The sequence below is a fragment of the Clinocottus analis genome, unplaced genomic scaffold (assembly GCF_023055335.1).
Source record: "Clinocottus analis isolate CAN_PGR_092001 unplaced genomic scaffold, fCliAna1.0.p SCAF_11, whole genome shotgun sequence".
Lineage (NCBI taxonomy): Eukaryota > Metazoa > Chordata > Actinopteri > Perciformes > Cottidae > Clinocottus > Clinocottus analis.
Window position 1 is genome coordinate 7,832,216 of NW_027175832.1, and position 22,866 is coordinate 7,855,081.

At 38.1% G+C, this 22,866-nt stretch overlaps 3 protein-coding genes and 1 long non-coding RNA gene across 4 annotated transcripts; 1 reads left to right on the forward strand and 3 right to left on the reverse strand.

Moving 5' to 3' along the window:
• Positions 1-67: 67 nt before the first annotated feature.
• On the reverse strand, positions 68-5,577 carry LOC137782388 (solute carrier family 22 member 13-like). Its single transcript, XM_068571669.1, has 9 exons — positions 5,203-5,577; positions 5,018-5,121; positions 3,475-3,629; positions 3,205-3,373; positions 2,994-3,114; positions 2,331-2,425; positions 1,708-1,922; positions 1,502-1,610; positions 68-278 (listed from the first exon to the last, which is right to left on the reverse strand). Exons 1-9 carry the CDS (start codon positions 5,575-5,577, stop codon positions 68-70), a joined length of 1,554 nt encoding a protein of 517 aa, XP_068427770.1.
• Positions 5,578-9,739: 4,162 nt separating this feature from the next.
• LOC137802480 (solute carrier family 22 member 13-like) lies at positions 9,740-13,871 on the reverse strand. Its single transcript, XM_068600384.1, has 10 exons — positions 13,497-13,871; positions 13,315-13,418; positions 12,681-12,835; positions 12,264-12,432; positions 12,053-12,173; positions 11,810-11,904; positions 10,568-10,782; positions 10,360-10,468; positions 9,892-10,098; positions 9,740-9,797 (listed from the first exon to the last, which is right to left on the reverse strand). The coding sequence occupies exons 1-10, from the start codon at positions 13,869-13,871 to the stop codon at positions 9,740-9,742; spliced, it is 1,608 nt and encodes a 535-aa protein (XP_068456485.1).
• A 3,157-nt stretch (positions 13,872-17,028) lies between these two features.
• Positions 17,029-22,230, reverse strand: LOC137782258 (solute carrier family 22 member 13-like). The gene is made up of 10 exons (XM_068571470.1): positions 21,856-22,230; positions 21,324-21,427; positions 21,075-21,229; positions 19,668-19,836; positions 19,453-19,573; positions 19,072-19,166; positions 18,718-18,932; positions 18,180-18,282; positions 17,591-17,797; positions 17,029-17,098 (listed from the first exon to the last, which is right to left on the reverse strand). The coding sequence occupies exons 1-10, from the start codon at positions 22,228-22,230 to the stop codon at positions 17,029-17,031; spliced, it is 1,614 nt and encodes a 537-aa protein (XP_068427571.1).
• On the forward strand, positions 18,774-19,600 carry LOC137782259 (uncharacterized). Its single transcript, XR_011077254.1, has 3 exons — positions 18,774-18,914; positions 19,294-19,347; positions 19,450-19,600. It is a non-coding gene; the product is annotated as an uncharacterized lncRNA (long non-coding RNA).
• Positions 22,231-22,866: the final 636 nt, after the last annotated feature.

A 22,866-nucleotide genomic window follows, 5' to 3' on the forward strand; every position in this document is an offset into this window, starting at 1 on the left:
AATTAGGAAGCATTGAAGCTCCTTTCCTCTGCATTTAGAGAATAGGGGGCGGACTAATTTGTGGTAGTTACCTGTTGTTCTTGGCCTCATCGGCTGACTCGGGAAGATCTTTGCTCCTGGTCTCAGGAAGCAGGAGGCAGAGCGCTCCACTGAGCAGTGTTACGCTGCTGAAGACAGTGGTAGGTATGGCCCAGTGGTACACAGCCAAGATGTTAAGCAGCGGGGCCAGTAACCCACCGACTCTCCCTGACATGGCTCCTAGAGCTGTGGCTGTTTGTCTGAAAGGGGAAGGAAGAAAATAGAAGACATTTCCACATTTGAGTCAATAAGCCAATTTTGCAGGAAACGCTAAACATACAGTGGTATAGCCTGTCAATCTTTAAAATAATATACATAATATCATTTAGAAATGGAAGACATTTTCCCATTTGGATCAAAATTTCAAGAAACATTATTTATAGCACGCTTAAAAATAGTTCCAAAGTGCTTTGACAGAAAAAGCACAGTAAGCACGGTGTTCCTGTATTGCTGCACACTGTGTGTGCTGGTCGCTCTGTTAGCGGTTAGCCCAGTGGTTCTCAAACCTTTTCTGTCACGCCCCACTTTGGACGAAGTAAAATGTTCGGGCCCCACCGCCCCAACAACATGGGAACAAAATGGTCCAACTTTTTGAGACCCGTGTTTGTTTTTTTTAATTATTAAATTAAAGAAAATTGAAATCCCTTTCAAATAAACCAGATTGCTCCATCAGACAAAAACTAATAACATGTGCAATCACCTTTGTTAAATTAATGCAAATAAGTTCTATGTGGAAAAAATAACTCATATTTAGTATATATATATATATATATATATATATATATATATAGAGAGAGAGAGAGAGAGAGAGAGAGAGAGAGAGAGAGAGAGAGAGAGAGAGAGAGAGAGAGCATACAGCCATAACCGGGAACCCAATTTTTTATATTTTTTTAGAATGCGAGATTAGCTGTGGACAGACATAGAGGTGCACACTTAATCACAGACTCATGCACCCACGTGACTTATTGCATAATAATAAATGTAAAATTAAAAAACAAGAACACAGAAGACGCGAACGTATTGTAGAGAAAAGATACATGATGATGAAAGATATATAAGCCTGGTAGAAGAGCTCAAAACTATTAGAAAAAAAACATATTTAAAAAAAATACAAAGAATAAAATCACTTCAAAGACCAATAAAAGCAAGTCTATAAAAATGTGTTAGGATGTGATTTAAAGAAGTTCACTGATCTGCGAGCCTTATCTCCCCAGGCAGGTCGTTACAAAGCTGAAGGGCCCTGATGGCCGACGCGAGGTCATGCGCCTTTAGATTCAAGCCTCAACTTTGGAATGAGCAGAGGGACACTAGCACGATATCCAAGGCCACTGGACACGTGAGTAGGTTAATACAATCAGTTCAGTACATCTTAAATGCTATATGGTTGCATAGTCTGGAACATATACAGCCTGTGAACACCTACCTAACAGATGTTGGAAACAACTCCTGAATAAAAACATTACATATAGAAGATGACGAGAGCAGGAAAAAACGCGCTGCAACGACTAAGGCTGTAACAGCAATGGTATTTCCTGAAAAGAAGAGACACACAAAATCCAAACGTTGAGAACCAGACACGCAGGACAACATGAAGTTATCATTTTGATAAAAATATTTAAAGGGGCTTACCTTGAGGAACAGCCAGCACAAATATGCAACAGAGTCCCCCAGACAGAAGTGTTGCTACAAATAATATTTTTCTGCCAAAAACCTCCAGCAGCCACATACACAGTATATGAGCTGGTACTTCAACAGCACCAAACAACAGCTGTGTCACAAAGATACTGAAGCCGAAGTTTGCCATATTAAAGTACACGCACAAGATGGATAGGCTGTGCGAAAACCTGAGTTAAAAGGAAACACATTATATTAGTCATTAAGAGGATGAGACCTTGAACATCCTATATTACATAGCATTAATAACATCTTATCTCGTTCTCAATCACAGCATTGAGTGACCTCCCAACACTTTGGCTATCCGGACATTACCAACGCAATGTGTGGCTTAAGTAACACATGCCCCTGCAGTTACCTAAATTGCCACTTGAGGCTGGCTGCAAAGGTAAAAAGTGAATCAGTGAAGACCCCCATAATCGTCACTTTAAAGCAGAAATAAACATTACAGCCTTAAGCTAATTTCCCAAATTTTTACTATACATAGAGGGTTTTTTTGTATTTAAAAATATTATATTAAAGATTACATGTAGTGCATGTTGAAGAGGTCAGTGGAGCTCTTGGAATTGTCAACTTACCATGATAATGTTATGATGAGGAAATATTTAGTCAGTACAGGTGATCTGAAAATAACTTTAATGCCTCCTTTGTTCCCAACATCTTTCACAGCAATCTGCAACAAAAATAATAATTAGTGAAACACATATTTATTGATATGAAGTCATAGTTTACTAGAATTGGTATAGAAGTCATATGAATAGTTTAATAGGATTGGTAAACGTAGTAACAAGTAGTAACAGGGGTGGGGTGCTGTCGAAGGAAAAAATAACCCCTATTTCTGCGTTATACTGGTTATGAACCCTCCAGCTTGGGTTCATAACAGCATCCGTAGCCGCACACAGCTTGGTGACCTTCATCAACTCCTCAAGGAACTGCGTCTGTCTTATGTCCGTAAAACTCGTAACCGTTTCCGCCACCCACCATGGAAATAACCACTAGTTCTGCTTTATACTTGTTGTGTAAATTCCACATATGTCGAAAAATCAGACTCCATCGTGTCTGAGTTCATAACATTATTCGTAGTCCCACTAAAGCATCTGAATGACGGACGCTATCAGCGCAACTTCAACAGCAGTTTGATTCAGCAACAGCTTCTCAGCACTGATTGGCTCGGTGTGGATGCAGCATTAGGCAGAATCAAGGTATTACCCAAGGAGAAGAGGAAAAAAAGAGAAATGTACATTGTTTAGAAGAGAGTCTGGAACAGTGCGTTTGTTGATGGCGGCTGCCTTGACAATCAGCTGCTTGGCCTCTTCTGTCCTTCCTCTGCTTAACAGCCATCTGGCTGACTCTGGAATAAACCTCACAGAAACACAGCAACGGATACTTTAAATAGTCAATCATTTACAAATGAGAACATCAAAGCCAATAAAAGTTGTTTTTAATGCATACCATATGTAGATGACAAGCAGTGTAAGTGGAGCTGCTGAAATTAGTTGAGTTAGTCTCCAGTCTCTGATGATGTAGATCACACCAGCGACGACGCACTGCCCAACTGCACCAAATAGCTGAGCCACACACGCTCCCCACGATCTTTTGGAAGGCCCGATCCACTCAGTGGCTGCATTCAGGAAAACACATCTATATATTTTAATTTAATTTAATTTAAATAAAAATCCTTGTCACATGTGATGTTAAATGATACCTGTACATAGTTCATACCTAATACAATGGAGTTGATTCGATAGCCTCCACCTCCAAATCCCACCATGAACATGGATGCGAAGTACAAGTAGACATTGGGGCAAAGTGCCGTTGTTACAGTAAATGTGAACAATAGAACGGTTGTAATTTGAGTTCCTCGTTTGCGACCAAACCTGCAACACAAAACCAAGAACAAAATAGTACAGTTTTAAAATAAATACACGCTTTTCTTATGGTCCAAGCACATAATTGAAAGAACTGATGGTGCTAATTGGCAGAAAGACTGCAATAACTCTAAAGCTCCAAATAATAAACACCTCCATTCCATCTAATCAAATTAACTAAATGGTACAATAGCTGTATTTACTAAACAATAGGTATTTAATATGGACAACCAAGGAATATTAAGGAGTACGATGGAAAGTCAAAATAAAATATGACACTATTCAGTACATCCCAGCAGTATAACAATAATTCCTAATATTACAATTAATGTGATTTGGATATGCAACATAAATGGATGGTTGTATTAACCAATTAAAAATGATTCAAGTTAAATTTAAATCAGCTTTGCCAATACTTGTTTGATTATGTTCTTTGTTAAACAACACAAAAGTTGATGATAAACAAAAAGGTTAAACTTTTTTAAGACCTTTTTCTTAGAAAAATAAATTTGAAACTTAAGACTTTTCAAGACATGCAGGTACACTGCCAGCATTTAGTTTAGTGTTGGAAACAAATTGCATCTCATATTTAAAATTGTATAATTAACCTTCCTCTTGTGTAAGAGTCGGCGCTGATCCGATTTAGGTTTTAAATGCATAAAAGAACCACATAAAATGTGTTGATTTCATCAAGGCTTTTGACTTTGTCAGGAACCTCTATTTCAACAAAATAAGATTAAAAAAAGATGTTTCACTAAATTATAAAACGCTCTGGTTGAAATTCTGACCTTTGTGTTGTTAGGGTCGGTTTCGACCCAATTATTAAAATAAGATTTTCTTAATTGGTTGTTGCCTTGCAAATCTATATGTTGTGTTATGACTTGTTCTGCTTTTCATTTTGTGTTTGTATTAAAGTTCTATTGCTGAAAAATCAATACTTTTTAGCCTTTTTTCTTAAAATACATACACACGGGTCAAAATTGACCCATAAGACCATAGATATTACTATAGTTAATAATATTAAAATTAGAAAATGAATAAAATGCATTTATTTAGGAATTGCGTTCTAATACCCCTCAGAAATAGTCAGGTAACACAACAACCTTTTATTTATATGATTCTCTTGAGGTTCATTTTACCATTTTTTAAATTTAAATCGAGGTGTATCCTGACAAAGAAAAGGCCCAGAGACCCACAACAATAATATAAAACATACAACAATATGATCATGGTTAAGGAAGCCTAACAAGGTAACCAAGAGATGAGAAACAAATTGGATGATAGATAATTGTTTGGATAATAGATAGATAATAAGTTGGGTAATATACCTTGTTGTTTTTTTTTTTAAATGTTCACAGCATAGATCAAAAACTGTTTACTGCTTTAGATACACTTACGATTCAGCAAAAGGTCCAAATATGACAGAAGCAACGAGAATACCGGCCATGAACACTGCTTGTGTCACTTTCACCATGTAAGCTTTGTTACAAACTAGATCAAACTGCAACGAAAGAAAGACAAATACATTTAATGAAGGAAGGGTTTATGACGGTAATGTCTTCAGTTTCTACTCACTACTTACATCAGTGACTATGGTGGCATCATACATCGTGTCGTAGTAATCCCATCCATCACGGCACCCGGTGGTCTCATTGAGGCCGTACTCCCTGATGGCACCGATGTCCCATTCCACAGGAACAAACATCTGACACCTGCTGAAGGTCCCGTCCTCCTCACGGGGCAGAGTCAGGTTCAGCTGCTCCTCTGTGGTCAGGTTAGAGTCCGCCTGAAGGATCCAGTCTGTGTTACAGTGTCGCTCCGGATCAGACTGGATGAAAAGGAAACTTGCAAAAGTAAAAGGCTGAATTAAATTTGGAAAGCAAAGCGCAATCAGAGTGAGCTGCTGGAATAACCCAAATTCTCTAATGGTCCTCAGGATCTCTCCAAAATCTGCCATGCTGATGTGAGTTAGCTCACTTTGTGTCCGTTGAAAAGTTTTTCAACAAAGCTCTGACCAATTCTCATCAATGTTCAACCCAACTTCATGTTGTGAACCAAAGACTGACTATTCATTCACTATTTAATTTTATTTAAAATTATGAAGCACAAGGAGGACCAGAACACAGTGGACGCTCAGTGGACGCTCAGTACTCTATGTTACCATTCCCTGAACTGTAACTGAACTATACCTATAAAAAAAAAGAAGCTAGACCAAGCTCAAACAATTTGTTATTAACTGGAAAGACTGAAAAAATGTTGTTAAAATCACATGGATACATCTGGCCATCTTTTGGCACACCAACTTAAGTGTCAAACTGCTGCCCAACAAATTCCACAAATAAGAAAAGTGAATAATGACTTAACTAGTAACACAGGAGAAATTGAAATGAAACATTTACCTCATTCTACATCAGAAATGACGAATGATAGAACTGACATGGAACTTCTTTTAACAACCTCCAGGCCCCTTCCATAAATATGATACATGAATCAAAGATTAAACTTCCATTACAACATTTTAAAATATTAAATAATGGCAATGCAAAGTGGTAAGGCTCCGGGCCCAGACATTACCCAATAGAATTTTGAAAACTTTTTTGAACAAATTAACACCAATACTACTAGATATGTTTTTAGATTCTTTGTCCAGTGGGTCACTACCTCAAACGCTAACTGAGGCATCAATCACTCTTCTTCTCAAGCCAGGTAAAGATAACACAGAATGCAGCTCGTACCGTGCCATCTCTCTCCTAAACAGCGATGTTAAGATGCTGGCCAAAGCTCTTTCCCTACGCCGAGAAATCACAATGAGCGATGTGATCTCTGCTGACCAAACCGGTTTCATTTTGGGGCGACGCTCATTTACCAATGTCCGTCAGCTTTTAAACATTACACACTCTCCTGTGTCCAGTAATGTGCCAGAAGTGGTCATCTTGCTGGATGCAGAGAATGCTTTTGACAGGGTTGAATGGGAATAACTTTTTACATGTTTGGAGAAATTTGGTTATGGCCCTAATTTAATCTTTTGGATTAAACTACTATACAATTCACCCAAGGCCTCTGAAGTTACAAATGGTAAGAAATCACAGTACTTCACATTGTCAAGAGCAACCTGTCAGGGTTTTTGATTTTATTGGTGCTTGAGTAGATTGACCTTTGAAGGTTAGGCAGTTGTCAGACACATACTGGATATGCTATCGACAGATAGGCCGAATGTGTTTATAGTTGTCGAATCAATGCACTTCCTATTATGTTTACAATGTGCTTGCTCAAGTTCATCAAATGCTCTGCCCCACGGATGTATGCCTGCCATCGGATCTGAACACCATCATCAAGTTTACTGATGACACAATGACTCCAACAGCAACCAGAGGACCTACAAAGTCTTGACATCTTGGTCCCAGGAAAACCATCTCCATCTCAACATCAGCAAAACAAAGGAGCCAATTGAAGCAACGGGCAGGCGGACCAGCCCTCAGTGGATGGAGTCAGCAGGTTCAGGTTCCTTGGGGTTTACATCAATGAAGACCTGAACAGGACTTGACCCACAGACACCATCACCTGAACAGCAGCTCCGCCTCCTGTCGGAGGTGCTACGGAGGGTGATGAAAACTGATGTGCACGTTACCAGGATGGAGCTGGATCGAGCTGTTTACACCGAGCGGTGCAAACTTATTTTAATACACGTTGAACTTTGTGGAATGTTGATTATTGTTTGTCCCGTCTCACGTCTAATGTTGCAAACAGTTTCTGATTCTGATTCTGAGACAGTTTCACTCCTCATCCACAACTCTGCCGGACTCTTAAGCTCATCACTATGACACTTGACTAACTTAACACTCCACTGTATGCTTTACCTTCATACTACTATATACTACCTGTTTTACCTGCCGTTTACACATGTATTTCATCTTCAACATATTATAGATAAGATTACACTGCTCATTAAGTACACAGGTACACTTGTTGAACTGTTCAAACTGGATGAACTTAGTATTGACTATTAGTCCTTTATTTTACAGAGAGGATTCATCACAGCCATTCTCAGCCTGTTAGTTTTCTATTTCTGAACATGTATATTGTATAATATACATGTTTTAATGTATAATACATATTTTATTTGAATTTTTTTTTTTGTAATGGTCTTTTTTCATTTGCACACACCCCGTGAAGCTTTATCTGCAGTATGAAGTCCCATTTTTATCATTTTGGTGAATGGTGTGACAGACCTGAAAAACCCAATGATGAAACGCATAATATTCAAGCTAATTAATAAAGAATAAAAAATGTATAACTGTTTTTTTCCTTTTTTTAAACTTTCTTTTTTTGCGTACTGATGAGTTACTAATGAAGTTTCATGTTGGAAAAATGCTTTATTAATGACAAATGAAGTGTTTATTCATGCTTTACTAATGCTAAACAGTGTGCAGTTATCATAAAGGGCTACCAATTAAGGATTAAATTTTTTTAAAAACTCTGGAATATTTATTAACTCACTCGTGTTTCAGCAAGATTTCTGCTCAAGCTAAAAAAAAAAACCTCAGCTGTAATCAGCTGTGTTCTATGGGATTTTGGAAAATGTTTACATATTTTAAGAAAACCTTGCAAAACTATTTTTGATAAGGCATACATCTGACTACTGTCTTATTGTCTACACAAGTTTAAACTTCATCAATAAGTTATGATTGTAAAAGTTAGAAACCAACTGAAAAAAACAAACGCTGGATATTTCATCAGCACTGCTTCACCATCACATTACAGGAGTAGAGGCCCGGACTAACGTGTTTAGCACCAGTAAAGCCTCAGCCATTTTCCTCAAAAATTCTGAATGGTTTGCATACCCATATTAAATACAAAATATCTCCTCAGAAAAGAGCTATTTGAATAATTTCAAAAGGCATAATGTACTGAAAACAAGATGTTAAGATGTTCATTTGACAGTATATGTGTTACTGATTTATTGGTTGATGATAGAACACAGAAAAGAAAGAAAAAAGAAAAAGACTTCTGAAAAAACAAAATTTCCATGATCTATTTCTTCCTTCTATTAATCCTTATCATTGCTTTTTGATCTACTCTAAAATACCACCATGTGTTAACAGTATCAATGCCAAGTTTGACTTTGATGAAGTAAAGTTAAATATTTGTATTAATTGATTTAGTGCAGATTTCGTAAACCGTAAGTTAAGATTAGCTAAATGCAAAAATGCTTAAATGTCTTCCTGGACCTTGAATGCCTCTGTTTCTACAACAGGGACTCTGCTCAAGCAGATGCATCAATACATATCAAGCAAGTATCGTTTCTACCATAAGTAAGTCATATTTCAGCGAGACAAAAATGCAACGGGGATGATATCTTGCTGAGGGTTTGTCTGACAGTGGTTTTGGCAATTGGCGGATTCCATAGATCGTGAGATTTCCAGAAAGGTGTGCTAATCATGACGTGGCATCAAGCTAGGAATTTTAAATGTTATATTTTCAGAATTTGGGGAGGTCTCTTGAGTCACTTTTGAGTACTTAGAGTCATATCTATGGTTTATGTTAATATTTATGGTTGAATTGTGTTATACACATGTAAAATGGACTCATATGTTCTTGTAAGGCCAAGCTTTGCAGGTTGTTTTGCTGTCACATCAGTGGCTTTGGTATGGATTCATGGGAGTACGAGGACTTTGAGACTGAGGAAGAGCACCTGATGAAGAATTCTGCCACCATTTTTTGGGGCACCTGGAGGTTTTATAAGGACTTATGGGCAGCTGCTGACGTAAAGGTAAGTATACATTTCATAAATATTACTGAAAGTATTTGAAATTTGATGAAGCCTAATTTAAAAAATGACACTTACATACAATTTACAATAGACTGACAATGAACTACACTTTTTTTTATAATAGACTGAAATACCAAGTATTGCAAAGTTATTTATTTTTAGTACATTGAAGTTGAACTTAATAAAAACTATTTTGAACATTAATCGACCTTACCATACTTGAATTATATTAATAATACACTGAAGTATATTACTTTTTGACCTGAGGGAATAAAAACAAAAATTATATGATATGAAGTGATGACTTATGTGCAGTTTGCAGTAAATACATTCTGGACTGTAAACACATTTACAACTTGGTTGATTGTTGATTTGAACAACTGGTTTCATTCGTGGAGGTCTCGTCTCTGAAAGTCAAACACAGAAGAGTGATATCAGGAAGCAAATGATAAGACATAAGAGATGGACTAGTCTAATGACACGTCGTGATGTGGTAGTTACCTGTTGTTCTCGGCCTCATCGGCTGACTCGGGAAGATCTTTGCTCCTGGTCTCAGGAAGCAGGAGGCAGAGCGCTCCACTGAGCAGTGTTACGCTGCTGAAGACTGTGGTGGGTATGGCCCAGTGGTACACAGCCAAGATGTTAAGCAGCGGGGCCAGTAACCCACCGACTCTTCCTGACATGGCTCCTAGAGCTGTGGCTGTTTGTCTGAAAGAGGAAAGAAGAAAATGGAAGACATTTCCACTTTTTGAGTCAATAAGCCAATTTTGCAAAAAACGGTAAACATACAACCTTAAACATACATATCAACCTTTAAAAGAATATACATAATATAATTTAAACTATTAAAACTGTTGGATTGTGTTAACCTATTGCCCTTTGTGTCAAGGCATTATTTAGACACCTTAGTAGGTTATATGTGTAATACATCTTAAGTGCTGTTTGAACATACAGCCTGTGAACACCTACCTAACAGATGTTGGAAACAACTCCTGAACAAAAACATTACATATAGTAATACCCGAGACCAGGAAAAAACGGGCTGTGACAGCTAAGGCCGTAACAGCAATGGCATATCCTGAAAAAAGAAAACGTACAAAAACAAAAGTTGAGAACTAGACACTCAGGACCAAAACATGAAGTTATCATTTTGATAAAAATATTTAAAAGGGATTACCCTGAGGAACAGCCAGGACAAGTATACAACAGAGTCCCCCAGACAGAAGTGTTGCTACAAATAATATTTTTCTGCCAAAAACCTCAAGCAGCCACATACACAGTATATGAGCTGGTACTTCAACAGCACCAAACAACACTTGTGTCACAAAGATACTCAAGCCAAGGTTTCCCATATTGAAGTACATGCAGAAGACGGAAAGGCTGAGTGAAAACCTGAGTTTAAAGACATGAAGGAAACACATTAGTCATGGAGAGGATAGCACCCTGAACAACCAACTATATTTTGGTCACTTCATCTGCAGCATCACTTCACTACTTTTTATCTATTGGAACATTACTTATCTGTTGAATCAGAACATTTTTCATATTAGGTTGCAGCTTGTCCCAGCACACATTTGGACCGAAGTTAAGGAACGAGTTGGACAGGTAGCTGATCTGAGTGCTAACACATCAAACACATTAAAAAAGCATTATGTAAGGACTTACCTCTGTGTTTTTCTGACTTCTGATCATTGTAGCTGAATAATATGTTTAAATGAAACAGCTATAGAAGAATAGTTTTATGTTAACATTAATCAAATTAATGCTGAACTAAATATTATGCGTATGTCTAATCCCTCTGAGAATCAACATTGAGGCCAACTTGGTAATTGGAAAAGGTTTGTTGTGTAATATGAATCACTTTAAACGTAATGAAAACATGCCATGACAGCGGTGTTACATGGTAGCTAACAGTTTACAGCATTATTTAGTTTCTCAAAACCGGGTGAGTGTACGTATAATATTCAATATCGTATTTGTTCAGGTTTGGTCGCTACCAATGGAATTTAAATTCTATGTGGCACCAAAATATTTTTTTTACATAGATTTGGTGTTTCGAGGAGATCCCAAAAACAAGGACTTGGAAGTGGGGTTGAAGGAAAAAATAGTGCATTTGTTCTCATAAGAATAATTGGGGCTCTTTGTAAATATCATGATCTTTGCTGTGCCTCTCTCGTATCCTGCCAGTTCCCCCTTCATTGTGACTGTTGGTCCACCATTTGTTCTGTGTGTGTGTGTGTGTGTGTGTTTGTGTGCGTGTGTGTGTGTAAAACTCAGGGAACCACGAGTGGAAATGTTTTAGGTCGAGCTAACTCTAATCTAACATTTCCACATAGTCATTGCATCTATTGTAAATACAGCAATATTAGAGGAGCACAGCTTTAAGAAGTTAGTGGAGCTCTTGGACATTTCAACTTACCATGATAATGTTATGATGAGGAAATATTTAGTCAGTACAGGTGATCTGAAAATAACTTTAATGCCTCCTTTGTTCCCAACATCTTTCACAGCAATCTGTAACAGAAATAATCTTTAGTGAACACATATGTATTGATATGAAGTCATAGTTTACTAGAATTGGTCAAATTAGTAACGCGTATTCTTAAGCAGAATAGAAGTAGGATCCAAAGCTATGAATAATGGAGGAAAAAGAGAAATGTACATTGTTTAGTAGAGAGTCTGGAACAGTGTGTTTGTTGATGGCGGCTGCCTTGACAATCAGCTGCTTGGCCTCTTCTGTCCTTCCTCTGCTTAACAGCCATCTGGCTGACTCTGGAATAAACCTCACAGAAACAGAGCAACGGATACTTTAAATAGTCAATCATTTACAAATGAGAACATCAAAGGCGATACAAGTTGTTTTTAATGCATACCATATGTAGATCACAACCACTGCACGTGGAGCTGCTGTGATTAGCAGAAACAGTCTCCAGTCTCTGATGATGTAGATCACACCAGCGACGACGCACTGCCCAAATGCACCAAATAACTGAGCCACACACACTCCCCACGATCTTTTGGAAGGCCCGATCCACTCAGTGGCTGCAATCATGAAAATATACACTTTACTATTTTGTTATGCTAGTTGTCATTATGATTGTTTTATTTTTTAGTACCAAAAACAAATGCTATAAGAATAGGTAGCAAAATGCGATAATTACATGAATGGCATTGGCATTGTGACAGTTACAAACCAATTGGTGGTCAATAATCACAAATTTTGTTATTCAATTTTTTTTCATGTCTGTGGATCATTTTTAAATCATAATTTCGTTAAGTTAAGTTCATACTTAATATTATTGAGTTGATTCGATAGCCTCCACTTCCAATTCCCACTATGAACATGGATGCGAAGTACAAGTAGACATTTGGGCAAAATGCTGACGTTACAGTAAATGTGAACAATAGAACTACTGAAATTTGAGTTGCTCGTTTGCGACCAAACCTGCAACACAAAACCATGAACAAAATAGTACAGTATGAAAAACAATACAAGCTTCTCTTATAGTCAATGCACAAAATACAAAAAACTGATGGTACATGAGGAAAAAAATAGAAAATTGCCACAACCTTACGTTGCACTAAATTCATCTCTGCTAAATAAGTAACTAGGGTTTGTTTACATTACAATAGCTGATTTATGTGGACACATAAAGGATTTAAATCAACACTAGAAATTGGCAGCGGCCAGTTAATTCAACACAACAATCATAATAACTTCTTGTCTGTATGTTATGTATGTGTGTAATTGTGTTCATATATTATTCACATCTTTTTCCACATCTACAGCAACATTTGGGGTGTTCACCTCCCACGTGACCTTGAACTACAAGCACAGGTCTCCAGAAGGGTTATGCAAAGTTATAAAACAATAATATGTATAAATGTGAGCTCTGTGGGGGGTTATATGCTTTAAATACTCACGATTCAGCAAAAGGTCCAAAAATAGTAGAACCAACTAGAATACCTGCCATAAGAACTGTTTGAGTCACTTCCACCATGTTAGCTTTGTCACAAACTAGATCAAACTGCAAAGAAAGAAAGACAAATACATTTATTGAAGGAAATGTTTATGACGGTAATGTCTTTCTACACTCATTACTTACATCGGTGACTATGGTGGCATCATACATCGTGTCGTAGTAATCCCATCCATCCCGGCACCCGGTGGTCTCATTGAGGCCGTACTCCCTGATGGCACCGATGTCCCATTCCACAGGAACAAACATCTGACACCTGCTGAAGGTCCCGTCCTCCTCACGGGGCAGAGTCAGGTTCAGCTGCTCCTCTGTGGTCAGGTTAGAGTCCGCCTGAAGGATCCAGTCTGTGTTACAGTGTCGCTCCGGGTCAGACTGGATAAAAAGGAAACTTCCAAAAACGAAGGGCTGAAGGAGATTTGGAAAGCAAAGTGCAATCAGAGTGAGCTGCTGGAATAACCCAAATTCTCCAATGGTTCTCAGGATCTCTCCAAAATCTGCCATGCTGATGTGAGTTAGCTCACTTTGTGTCAGTTGAAAAGTGCTTCAATGTAGATCCAACCAATTCCCATCAATGTTTAACCCAACTTTATCTTGTGAAGCAATGACTGACTATTCATTGGCTAATTCATTTTTATTTTGAATTATGAAGAGCTTTCGCTTTGATATCATGTGTCCTTTGGTTTTCACCTGAGCTGAACTTCAGACTGTTGTCTTATCATTTTAGAAAGTCTATTTATTTTGGATGGAGATGTTTCTCTGAAATCCATGCCATCATAAATGTTTATACATTTTAACAAACAGACATCAAAAATATCCACATTCTGATGCTTAGAAATAAAACAAATAAAAGAATTAGGAAAGTACAATTACTTCAATGAAGTCAAGCACCGGGCCATCTTAGTGAAGAAGGAGCTGAACTGGAACTGGTCGGTCTACGGTCCAACCCTCACCTTTGTTCACCAACTCTGGGTCGCTCGTGACCGAATGAACAAGGCCTCAGATACAGTTGCGAAATGAGCTTCCTCAGTAGGGTGGCCGCGGGCTCAGCCTTAGACATAAGGTAATGAGCTTGGACATCAGGAGGGAGCTTGCTGGGACATGCTGGAGGGATTATATTTCCAGGCTGACCTAGGAACACATCGGGATCCCCCACAATGAGCTGGAAAGAGTTGCGGGTGAGGGAGAAGCCTGGGTCAGCCACCGCGACCTGACCCCGGGTCAGCGGTGGATAATAATGTAATACAGTTCTTCTCCTTTTTTGTCTCGGGACATAGTCTTAAAGGCATATTTGTAAAGCTCCAACCGATTCTAAATTATATATATTGTTGAGTGATCGAGGAAATTGTGAAAGTAAAAAAGTGTAACCATTATAAACGTAAAACCATTTAGATTTTATTGTATAACTATTTTGATTTTTATGTATAACCATTTTTTTTTTTAACATTGAATGAATATATATACTGTTTGGTCTTTTTTCATGTGTAATTTGTGATTCGACCATATGAAATGCATAGAACACTATGTTTTATAATCTTTTCTATATTATGGGTATTGTAAAAAGCTCTCCTGTGTAATAGGGTACAGCAGCCAGTGTTACCATATTAGGCAACAAACCTTCAGTGGTTGACCTAAAAAGCAAGATCTAGGATTGACCATTGAAGAAAAGGACGAGGGGTTAAGTGTGTCCGTGGGGTACAAGAGGTGATGCACAGAGAGAGGACCAAGGATTTTCACCAGATCTCCTTCTGAATAGGGATTTGCACCAGATTCAGCGAAAACTGGACTTAATGAGCAACTTTACTAGCAAAGGAGAAAAATCCTATTCACCCTGTCCCAGCCCTTAGGGGTTGGAGTAGTCTGGAAGAAACTTCTACTATCAGGAGAAGAGTGGCTGGCATTCTAGTGCAGGACCACAGAAGAGAGAAAGAGTGTTTTTCACCAGCTCTGAACTTAGTTTTTTCTCATTACCTTTGAGCACTGTTTCATTGAGTTGAAATTGTTGTATGTGATTCGAGATTAAATAAAAAATCTCAACCATGGGTGACTGAAACCAAACAAAGTTGTGGTTCTTTAGAATAATTCAACCCTCTTTTCCTGTCCATCCACCGTGAGATACTGAAGTGACGACTGAATCTACCAAAGAGACTTTAGGTTAAGTATCTTTGGGTGAAAACCTTTCTTCATGATGTGCATTAAACAGTATTTTCAAGACATTCTTATATGAGCTGATGTTTATGTTTTCATGCTAATATTTGAGGCCTTTGATGTGTTTTAGGCCATGATGTGATATTTCTGATTCTTGAGTGATTGTGTGATAGTGTGAGCTGATTGCTCTGTGTGAGTCTACCAAACTGTTGAAGACATGCACTCGTATTGTTTTGTAAAGTAACCTGATGCACTGGAACGTTGTCACTACACATCCCTGAAAGCAAGTGAAGAAAACAGTGTGCAGGAGTTTTTGTTCGATATTGTTTCTCCACTTTTTATTCTCCTACACACCGACCTACTGGTTTGCAAAGGTTTGCTCTTTAAAGAAATAATGCCGCTAAAAAAATAGCAGCTCAGTGTTGCCATCTCTTTCCAATTCAAGTAGCCAGCAGCATGAGCTCCAGTTGCTAAATCTAGCGATACAGTACTGACAGACGTCCCTCCAAATTGATCATTCACATAAAACATATTATATTAAACATAAACAACTTGAATATTGTTAGTACATACAGCTGCTAAGAAAGTAGTTTGTGCAATGAGCAATACTATGAATGTTATGATGTGTTCATGGGTATCTGTGAATCCTTATAATGGTCCTTTCATTCATATAAAGTTATTGATTAATTCTGAATTATGCACTAACCGGCACTTAACCTAGAACACGTTGTAACTTCATTGCTACCCAATGTTCTCTTCCGACAAGATTAAACTCAGCTCTGTTGCACAATAAATACAGTTGGAATACATTTCTCAGTAAAGCACTTGGTCCCATACAGATACATATAATATGAAGTATCAAAGTAAACATCTCTGTTGGTGTGTTTACCATAACTGGCAGGAGCTTGGGTTCCAGATATTTAACTTTAATTGTGCAGGTGTGTCAACAGACCAGGAGGTGATGTCAGGAGCATTTCAAATACCGCAGGTTGCTGTCCTCTCTTAAAAATGGACTGCTGTAATTTTACTACTCAAATAAAGTTCTGGTTCACATATTGAATCATTGACTTTCTTGCAGGTATGTTTTTCCACAATAACATTTCCCCACAGTGTGCCTTTGGTTCAGCAAAACCCACAAACCACCAGTGTGAAAGGTTTTTATTGAGAGCTTTGGCAAATCTCAAGATCAGTTAATAATTTAAGTAACTTTCAATAGTACGGGGTAAAATCTAACACACTGACTAAAAACATAGACTTTGTCCTGAGGCTGGCACAAAGGGGGAAAGCCATTATGTCATTAAGTTTCATGGCAATCTTCTGATTACAATTTGATATTTATTGTGTGCACATGGGAATTTAGTTGCTCCAGTAACACCCGGAGGAACATCTCCAGCAAACGTCATCAGGATGTGGCCAGTAGCTGCTGGAGGATGACTGACCAATAAACATTTAACATCCCGAGTCCCTGCTGCCAGCAGAGCTTCCCCGAACGTCAGAAATAGAAGGAAGCATACTACAGATGGGTGGATATGATTTGTGCAGGCGCGTTTGATTCACTGTGGTTCTTCAGGGTGTTCTTATTTCTGTTGGAGAAATGAATACACAAAAGGGTTTTTCCTGTTAAAACACTGAAGAAAACACAATAAATAGTCAAACCCCAAAGCCCCTGAAGGCTGTTCCATCGGTTTGTGAGTGTGTGCGAGAGTGAATAGTTGTGGTTTTTAGATTTAAAGTTAGCATTTTTTATGTTGGTTATGTGTCTTGTTTCATATGGCATTTCCTAGTGTTCTTGTAATGTGTTTTTTGTCTGTTGTGCACTGTGAACCTGTGTGTTGTTGTCTGTATGAGTCTGTTGTTGTCTATGGTGACAAATACGTTTCCACACTGGGGATTAATAAAGTTTTCTATCTATCTATCTATCTATTATAGATGAGATGCTGGTGAGCAGGGATCACCCTGCATGGTGCCATCAGTGTGTAAGTGTAAGTGTATGTGTGTGTGTGTGTGTGTGTGTGTGTGTGTGTGCCTTTGTAAAAAAAAAGTGATGAAGGACGTCGGCCTGCAGCTTGCTTTACCTGTTGCCCTCGGCCTCATCGGTTGAATCAGGAAGATCTTTTCTCCTGGTCTCAGGGAGCAGGAAGCTGAGAGCTCCACTGGTCAGTGTGAGGCTGCTGAAGACGATGGTGGGTATGGACCAGTGGTACACAGCCAAGATGTTGAGCAACGGGGACAGCAAGCCACCAGCACGGCTCGCAATGGAGCCTAAACCAGAGGCCGTTTGTCTGAAACAGAGACATACAGAGCTCATGCGTGCACAGCTTTTTAATATAAAGTAATCCATCGTGGTTTAGGCAGGTTCTCTTTATTTTAACTCAGTGAAAATGTATTAATTAGTGCATATCTAAATCATAATTATATGTATAAATAAACGCATGAGTAAATTACATTTAAATATGTTTTTTTTTATCATTCACCAACACTTTATAAATTATCTTCTTTATATCTATAAGTCCTTAATACATAATGTACAAATATAAATACATTTATAAAGTATGAAAACCCAATCATGAAACGCAAGCTTATTAATCAAGAATAAAACATTTATAACTGCAGAGTGCATCATACTACGGTGAGATGGCGAGACTCAAGAGTTAGACGGCTCACCGAAATGATGTGGGGAACAGCTCCTGAACATACACGTTGCATATGGCTCCTGCCCAGTTCGAGAAAACACGTCCTGAAATTGCTAAGGTGGTCACAGCAACGCCTATATGTTCAACAGAATAACACAGTGTCGGACACATACAAAAAAAAAAAAACTATTGTAGAACCAGACGGCATAACGCCGACTCTGTGAGGTTGTTATTTTTTTATTATTTATAATTTTATTTTAAATCCCTGACTTAGTCCATGGAAAATGTATTCTCTGCATTTTAACCCATGCTTAGTGATTAAGGAGCAGTGGGGAGCCTCGTGAAGATAATCGTGGGGAGCAACTGGGTTCAGTGTCTTGCTCAAGGACACTTTGACATGTAAACTACCAGGGATGGAACCAGCCACTTTGTGGCGACCACTCTCCCCATGAGCTACAGCTGCCCCCCCAAGCATAAATATTCATATTCTGCACTCAATTTGATTGCAACCCAAGCAGAGACATTTCTTTAGCGTGGACCCAAGTGGTGCAGCCAGAGAAACACGTTACCATGGGGAACAGCAAGGATTAAGATGCACAAGAATCCCCCAAACAGAAGAGTTGCAATCAGGGACACTTTTCTCCCCAGTGCCTCCAACAGCCAGATGCAAAGTATATGAGCTGGTACTTCAGTCAGACCAAACATGAGCTGCGTCAGGAAGATGTCCAAGCCAAAATTTCCCACATTGAAAGAAAGGCAGAAGTAGGTAAGATTCATTGAGAACCTAAAGGTTTACAAACACAAAGCATGTGTTCAACAACTTGAAATAAGAACAGCAAAAGGTGTTATGGCGATATTAGCATCTTAATGCATCATTTACAGACTCAGTAGGGTGGTTATGGATATAATGACACGCGACTTACCATGCAAATATTAAGGCAAAGAAATACTTCCTTAGCACAGAGGATTGGATAAGTATTATTATGCCTCCTTTTTTCTCAGTTTCTTTCTTAACAATCTGTAATGCACAAGGGTTGGACACAATGTCACACTGATACTTGCTTGGTGGCTGCTATCCAACACAGTCCAATTGATTGTAGGGTTTACAAGACATTATAATCTAAAACCACTTTTTCCTTTCAAAGTTACAAACGGGGGAAATCAAGATCTTTCCGACATTGTTGTAACCAGACAAACTGGTAAGTTGAAGGCATTTGCTTTTGTAGTGATTGCTTTTACCAGTATATGTTATCTTTCATTTGTCTTGATACAGTGGCAATACAAAAATATTTTTTGTTTAGGACCTTTTCCAGCAGAGACTTTGGAACAGGGCGTTTGTTGATGGCTGCCACTTTGGTGATCAACTGTTTCGCCTCCTCTGTCCTTCCTCTGTCCAACAACCACCTGGCTGACTCTGGAATAAACCTGCCAGAAATAAGGACAGTGACAATAATCAGCAATCTGTAGTTTATCTTTAAAACAAACAAAGGTGAATACGAAAAGAGAGCAATGCACACACCAAATGTACATTGCAACAACTGTAAATTGAGCTGCTATGATAAGTTGAGCCAGTCTCCAGTCTCTGATGTAGTAGATCATACAGGCGAGGAGGGCATTGCCAAGTGCACCTAATAGCTGAGTCAGACATGCTCCCCACGATCTTTTGGAAGGCCCGATCCACTCAGTGGCTAGAAACAAGAAATCAGTGACGGTTAAATTCTATAAATATATATAAAAGATGGGCAAAAATACATCAAAATGTATTTTTGATACAAAATACCCCTCAAATAAATGTATTAAAAAAAACATGTGCCACAAAATACAATACATGTATTTTGTATTTAAAATACAGGAAATACTTTTTTATCACACAGCATTCAGGTTTAGGCTATATTTTGTACCCAAAGCTCTGTTGAACCCCACAAAAGGGAAGAACAGTCACAGAATGTCAGCAAAGCTTATTAAAAGACAACCGCTTGATTGATTATGTTGCACAAACCATTTATCTATTGTCTTAGCCTGGCTAACTGTGAACTATATTATCTGCCAGTAATTGATATGGCATTAGGAAATTCACATTGAGAAGATACAGCTTAACTTGTAGTACAGTGCAAGAATAGATGATAAGGTTATCATGAACATACAAGCTCCCAAGCTCTCTCTTCCTATAGCTAGCTACTCGACTGGTAAGTTAACTTGCTAAACACTGGCTATGCACTAGCCTAGACACCAAGCTAGCGTCATTAGCATGTTAGCATTGATCGCTAGCTTGATATTATTACCATCAATATATGTATAATACAATAGGCTATGTAGCCAGACCCAGACATAAATTATACATCAAGCTAGTTGACATCTGTCACACTCAGATACAATATTTACTTTGACAGACAATATGTATTTTTTTTTATTATTATTCGTGGAGAAAGTATTTTGAGTATTTTAAATACAAAATTACTCCACTATAAAGTATTTTTGTCACAAATCACGTTTTTTTTATCGGCCCCATCAAATATAAATTACAAAATACTCAAAGTGACGGAAATACGTATTTCAAATATAACAGAAATACATGCACTTGGAGATAAAGTTATGAAGATGTCTAAACTTCCAATTAGCTAACTTTGTGAGCATTTTGTTAGCGTTAACATGCATGAGTTACTGTTAATTTAAAAGTGCTTTTCCAGCAGTCTGCAGTACAGTATTTAGAGGAGTAACACTTTATCCTCTGGCTGTTGTAGTTTTATGATGAAAGGAAGTGTTAGTTTAGCAGCTAAATAAACAATCTTTCACTGCAGTTATACTGGGATGAAAACAATGTTGAGCTAGTTTGCATCATGAATTAAGAGTTAACTGCTTGATTTAACAAAAACGCAGCCAACTTTTATTTTTCACACGTTAAATGATGGTGTGGCCTACACTTCACCCAATATGACGCCGTTCAGTCGGAAACCTCCATAGCCAATTCCAGCCATGAACTGGGATGCCAAATATAAATAGAAGTTGGGACATAATCCAGTTGTAAGAGAAAATATCAGCATCAAAATGAGTGGAATCTGAGCAGCCCGTTTACGACCAAACCTGGAAGAAATAAAAACCCAGGGTCAGCATATTCTTTTTTATCTACAGGGTCGGGTCAATAACACATATACTGTACATTGTCAAGTACACTTACGATTCAGCAAAAGGTCCAAATAAGAGACAACCAAAAAGAATGCCAGCCATCAACACTGATTGTGCCACTTCCAACAAATTAGGCTTGTCACAAACTAGGTCAAACTGTAGAAACAGCAAACAAAATAAGATCAGATAAAATAATCCTTTATTCGTCCCTCAGTGGGGAAATTACAGGATTACAGTAGCACTGCTCAAAAGTAATACGTAATAAGATAAAAGAAACAAGTAATATAAATAAACATTGAAACGGTAATAAACAGATTAAAGATTTAAGAAGGAAACAATTTGCAGTAAAAACAAAATAATAATAAATTTACAGATGGAATCAAATATACAGATGGAATCAGATATATAAAAAATTAACAGATGGAATAAAAAATGGTATTTACAGACGGAGTAAAAAAAAATGTACAAAGTACTGAAATATACTGAAGCAAATATTGCACAAGCGCATGAATTAAAGTGATTAAAATGGTAATTGTATTAGGATTATTTATTATGTACATTAAAAATGACTGAGACAGACCTACATCAGTGACTATGGTGGCATCATACATCGTGTCGTAGTAATCCCATCCATCACGGCACCCGGTGGTCTCATTGAGGCCGTACTCCCTGATGGCACCGATGTCCCATTCCACAGGGACAAACATCTGACACCTGCTGAAGGTCCCGTCCTCCTCACGGGGCAGAGTCAGGTTCAGCTGCTCCTCTGTGGTCAAGTTGGAGTCCGCCTGAAGGATCCAGTCTGTGTTACAGTGTCGCTCCGGGTCAGACTGGGTAAAAATTACACTGGCAAAAATAAAAGGCATAATAACATTTGGGAGGCAAAGAGCAAGAAGAGTGATCTTCTGAAATAATCCAAACTCTCCTATATTCTTGAGAATCTCTCCAAAATCTGCCATGTTCAGAAAGGAGGTTTTCAGTGAGAAGATCAGCTGCTTAGTGACCTTTAAACAATGTCCATTAATGTTTAAACCCTGTGTCTGTTTCAAGAACGATGAGACAGCAGTTACGTGGACATCTCATTTTGTAGAGAGAAGTGGTCTTCTGATGAATTAACCAGGAATGTGACTATTGTATCTTTCTCTGTGTGACATCTTCATGACGTGTGTGCTTTTAACTGAAACCGCAACATTTACCTCAGCAAGCATATTACCAATCTCACAGAATACAAGATTTTATTTGTAAATACAAGAATTGCTTATATTCTGCTATTTCCAGCAGAGCTGCTATGATACCAACCCAATGACACTATGGTGACTCACTGGAGATTCTTGACAGTGCATTATAATGTTGCTTATCTCTCACAAAAAGTGCTGTTGATCTTTTACCAGCTTTAACAACATGCTGACTTATTAAACCCCTTACAGTACTCTTACAAAACAGATAAACCGTTTACATAATATGGAGTCAGATCTATGGCAAGAAACCACTGAGCTCAATCAAATAGGGAGCAGTAACTTTAATCAGTGAGAGACTATGAAGCAGAATTGATGACGTGAAGAAGTCAAACACTTAAGTTGTGTCCGCACGTTTGT

Bases quoted from the DNA above. Each gene is read 5' to 3' on its own strand.
- LOC137782388 (XM_068571669.1), bottom strand. From the start codon at position 5,577: ATGGCAGATTTTGGAGAGATCCTGAGGACCATTAGAGAATTTGGGTTA. The intron at 3,630-5,017 runs GTAAGTGTATCT...TTTGTGTTGCAG, and splicing joins TTTGGACCTTTTGCTGAATC to GTTTGGTCGCAAACGAGGAA. The intron at 3,115-3,204 runs GTATGCATTAAA...TGTTTCTGTGAG, and splicing joins CTGCTTGTCATCTACATATG to GTTTATTCCAGAGTCAGCCA.
- LOC137802480 (XM_068600384.1), bottom strand. From the start codon at position 13,871: ATGGCAGATTTTGGAGAGATCCTGAGAACCATTGGAGAATTTGGGTTA. The intron at 12,174-12,263 runs GTATGCATTAAA...TGTTTCTGTGAG, and splicing joins GTGGTTGTGATCTACATATG to GTTTATTCCAGAGTCAGCCA. The intron at 10,469-10,567 runs GTAATCCCTTTT...TTCTTTTTTCAG, and splicing joins TGTCCTGGCTGTTCCTCAGG to GATATGCCATTGCTGTTACG.
- LOC137782258 (XM_068571470.1), bottom strand. From the start codon at position 22,230: ATGGCAGATTTTGGAGAGATTCTCAAGAATATAGGAGAGTTTGGATTA. The intron at 21,428-21,855 runs GTAGGTCTGTCT...CTGTTTCTACAG, and splicing joins ATGCCACCATAGTCACTGAT to TTTGACCTAGTTTGTGACAA. The intron at 17,798-18,179 runs GTGAGCCGTCTA...TCTCTGTTTCAG, and splicing joins CTGTTCCCCACATCATTTCG to ACAAACGGCCTCTGGTTTAG.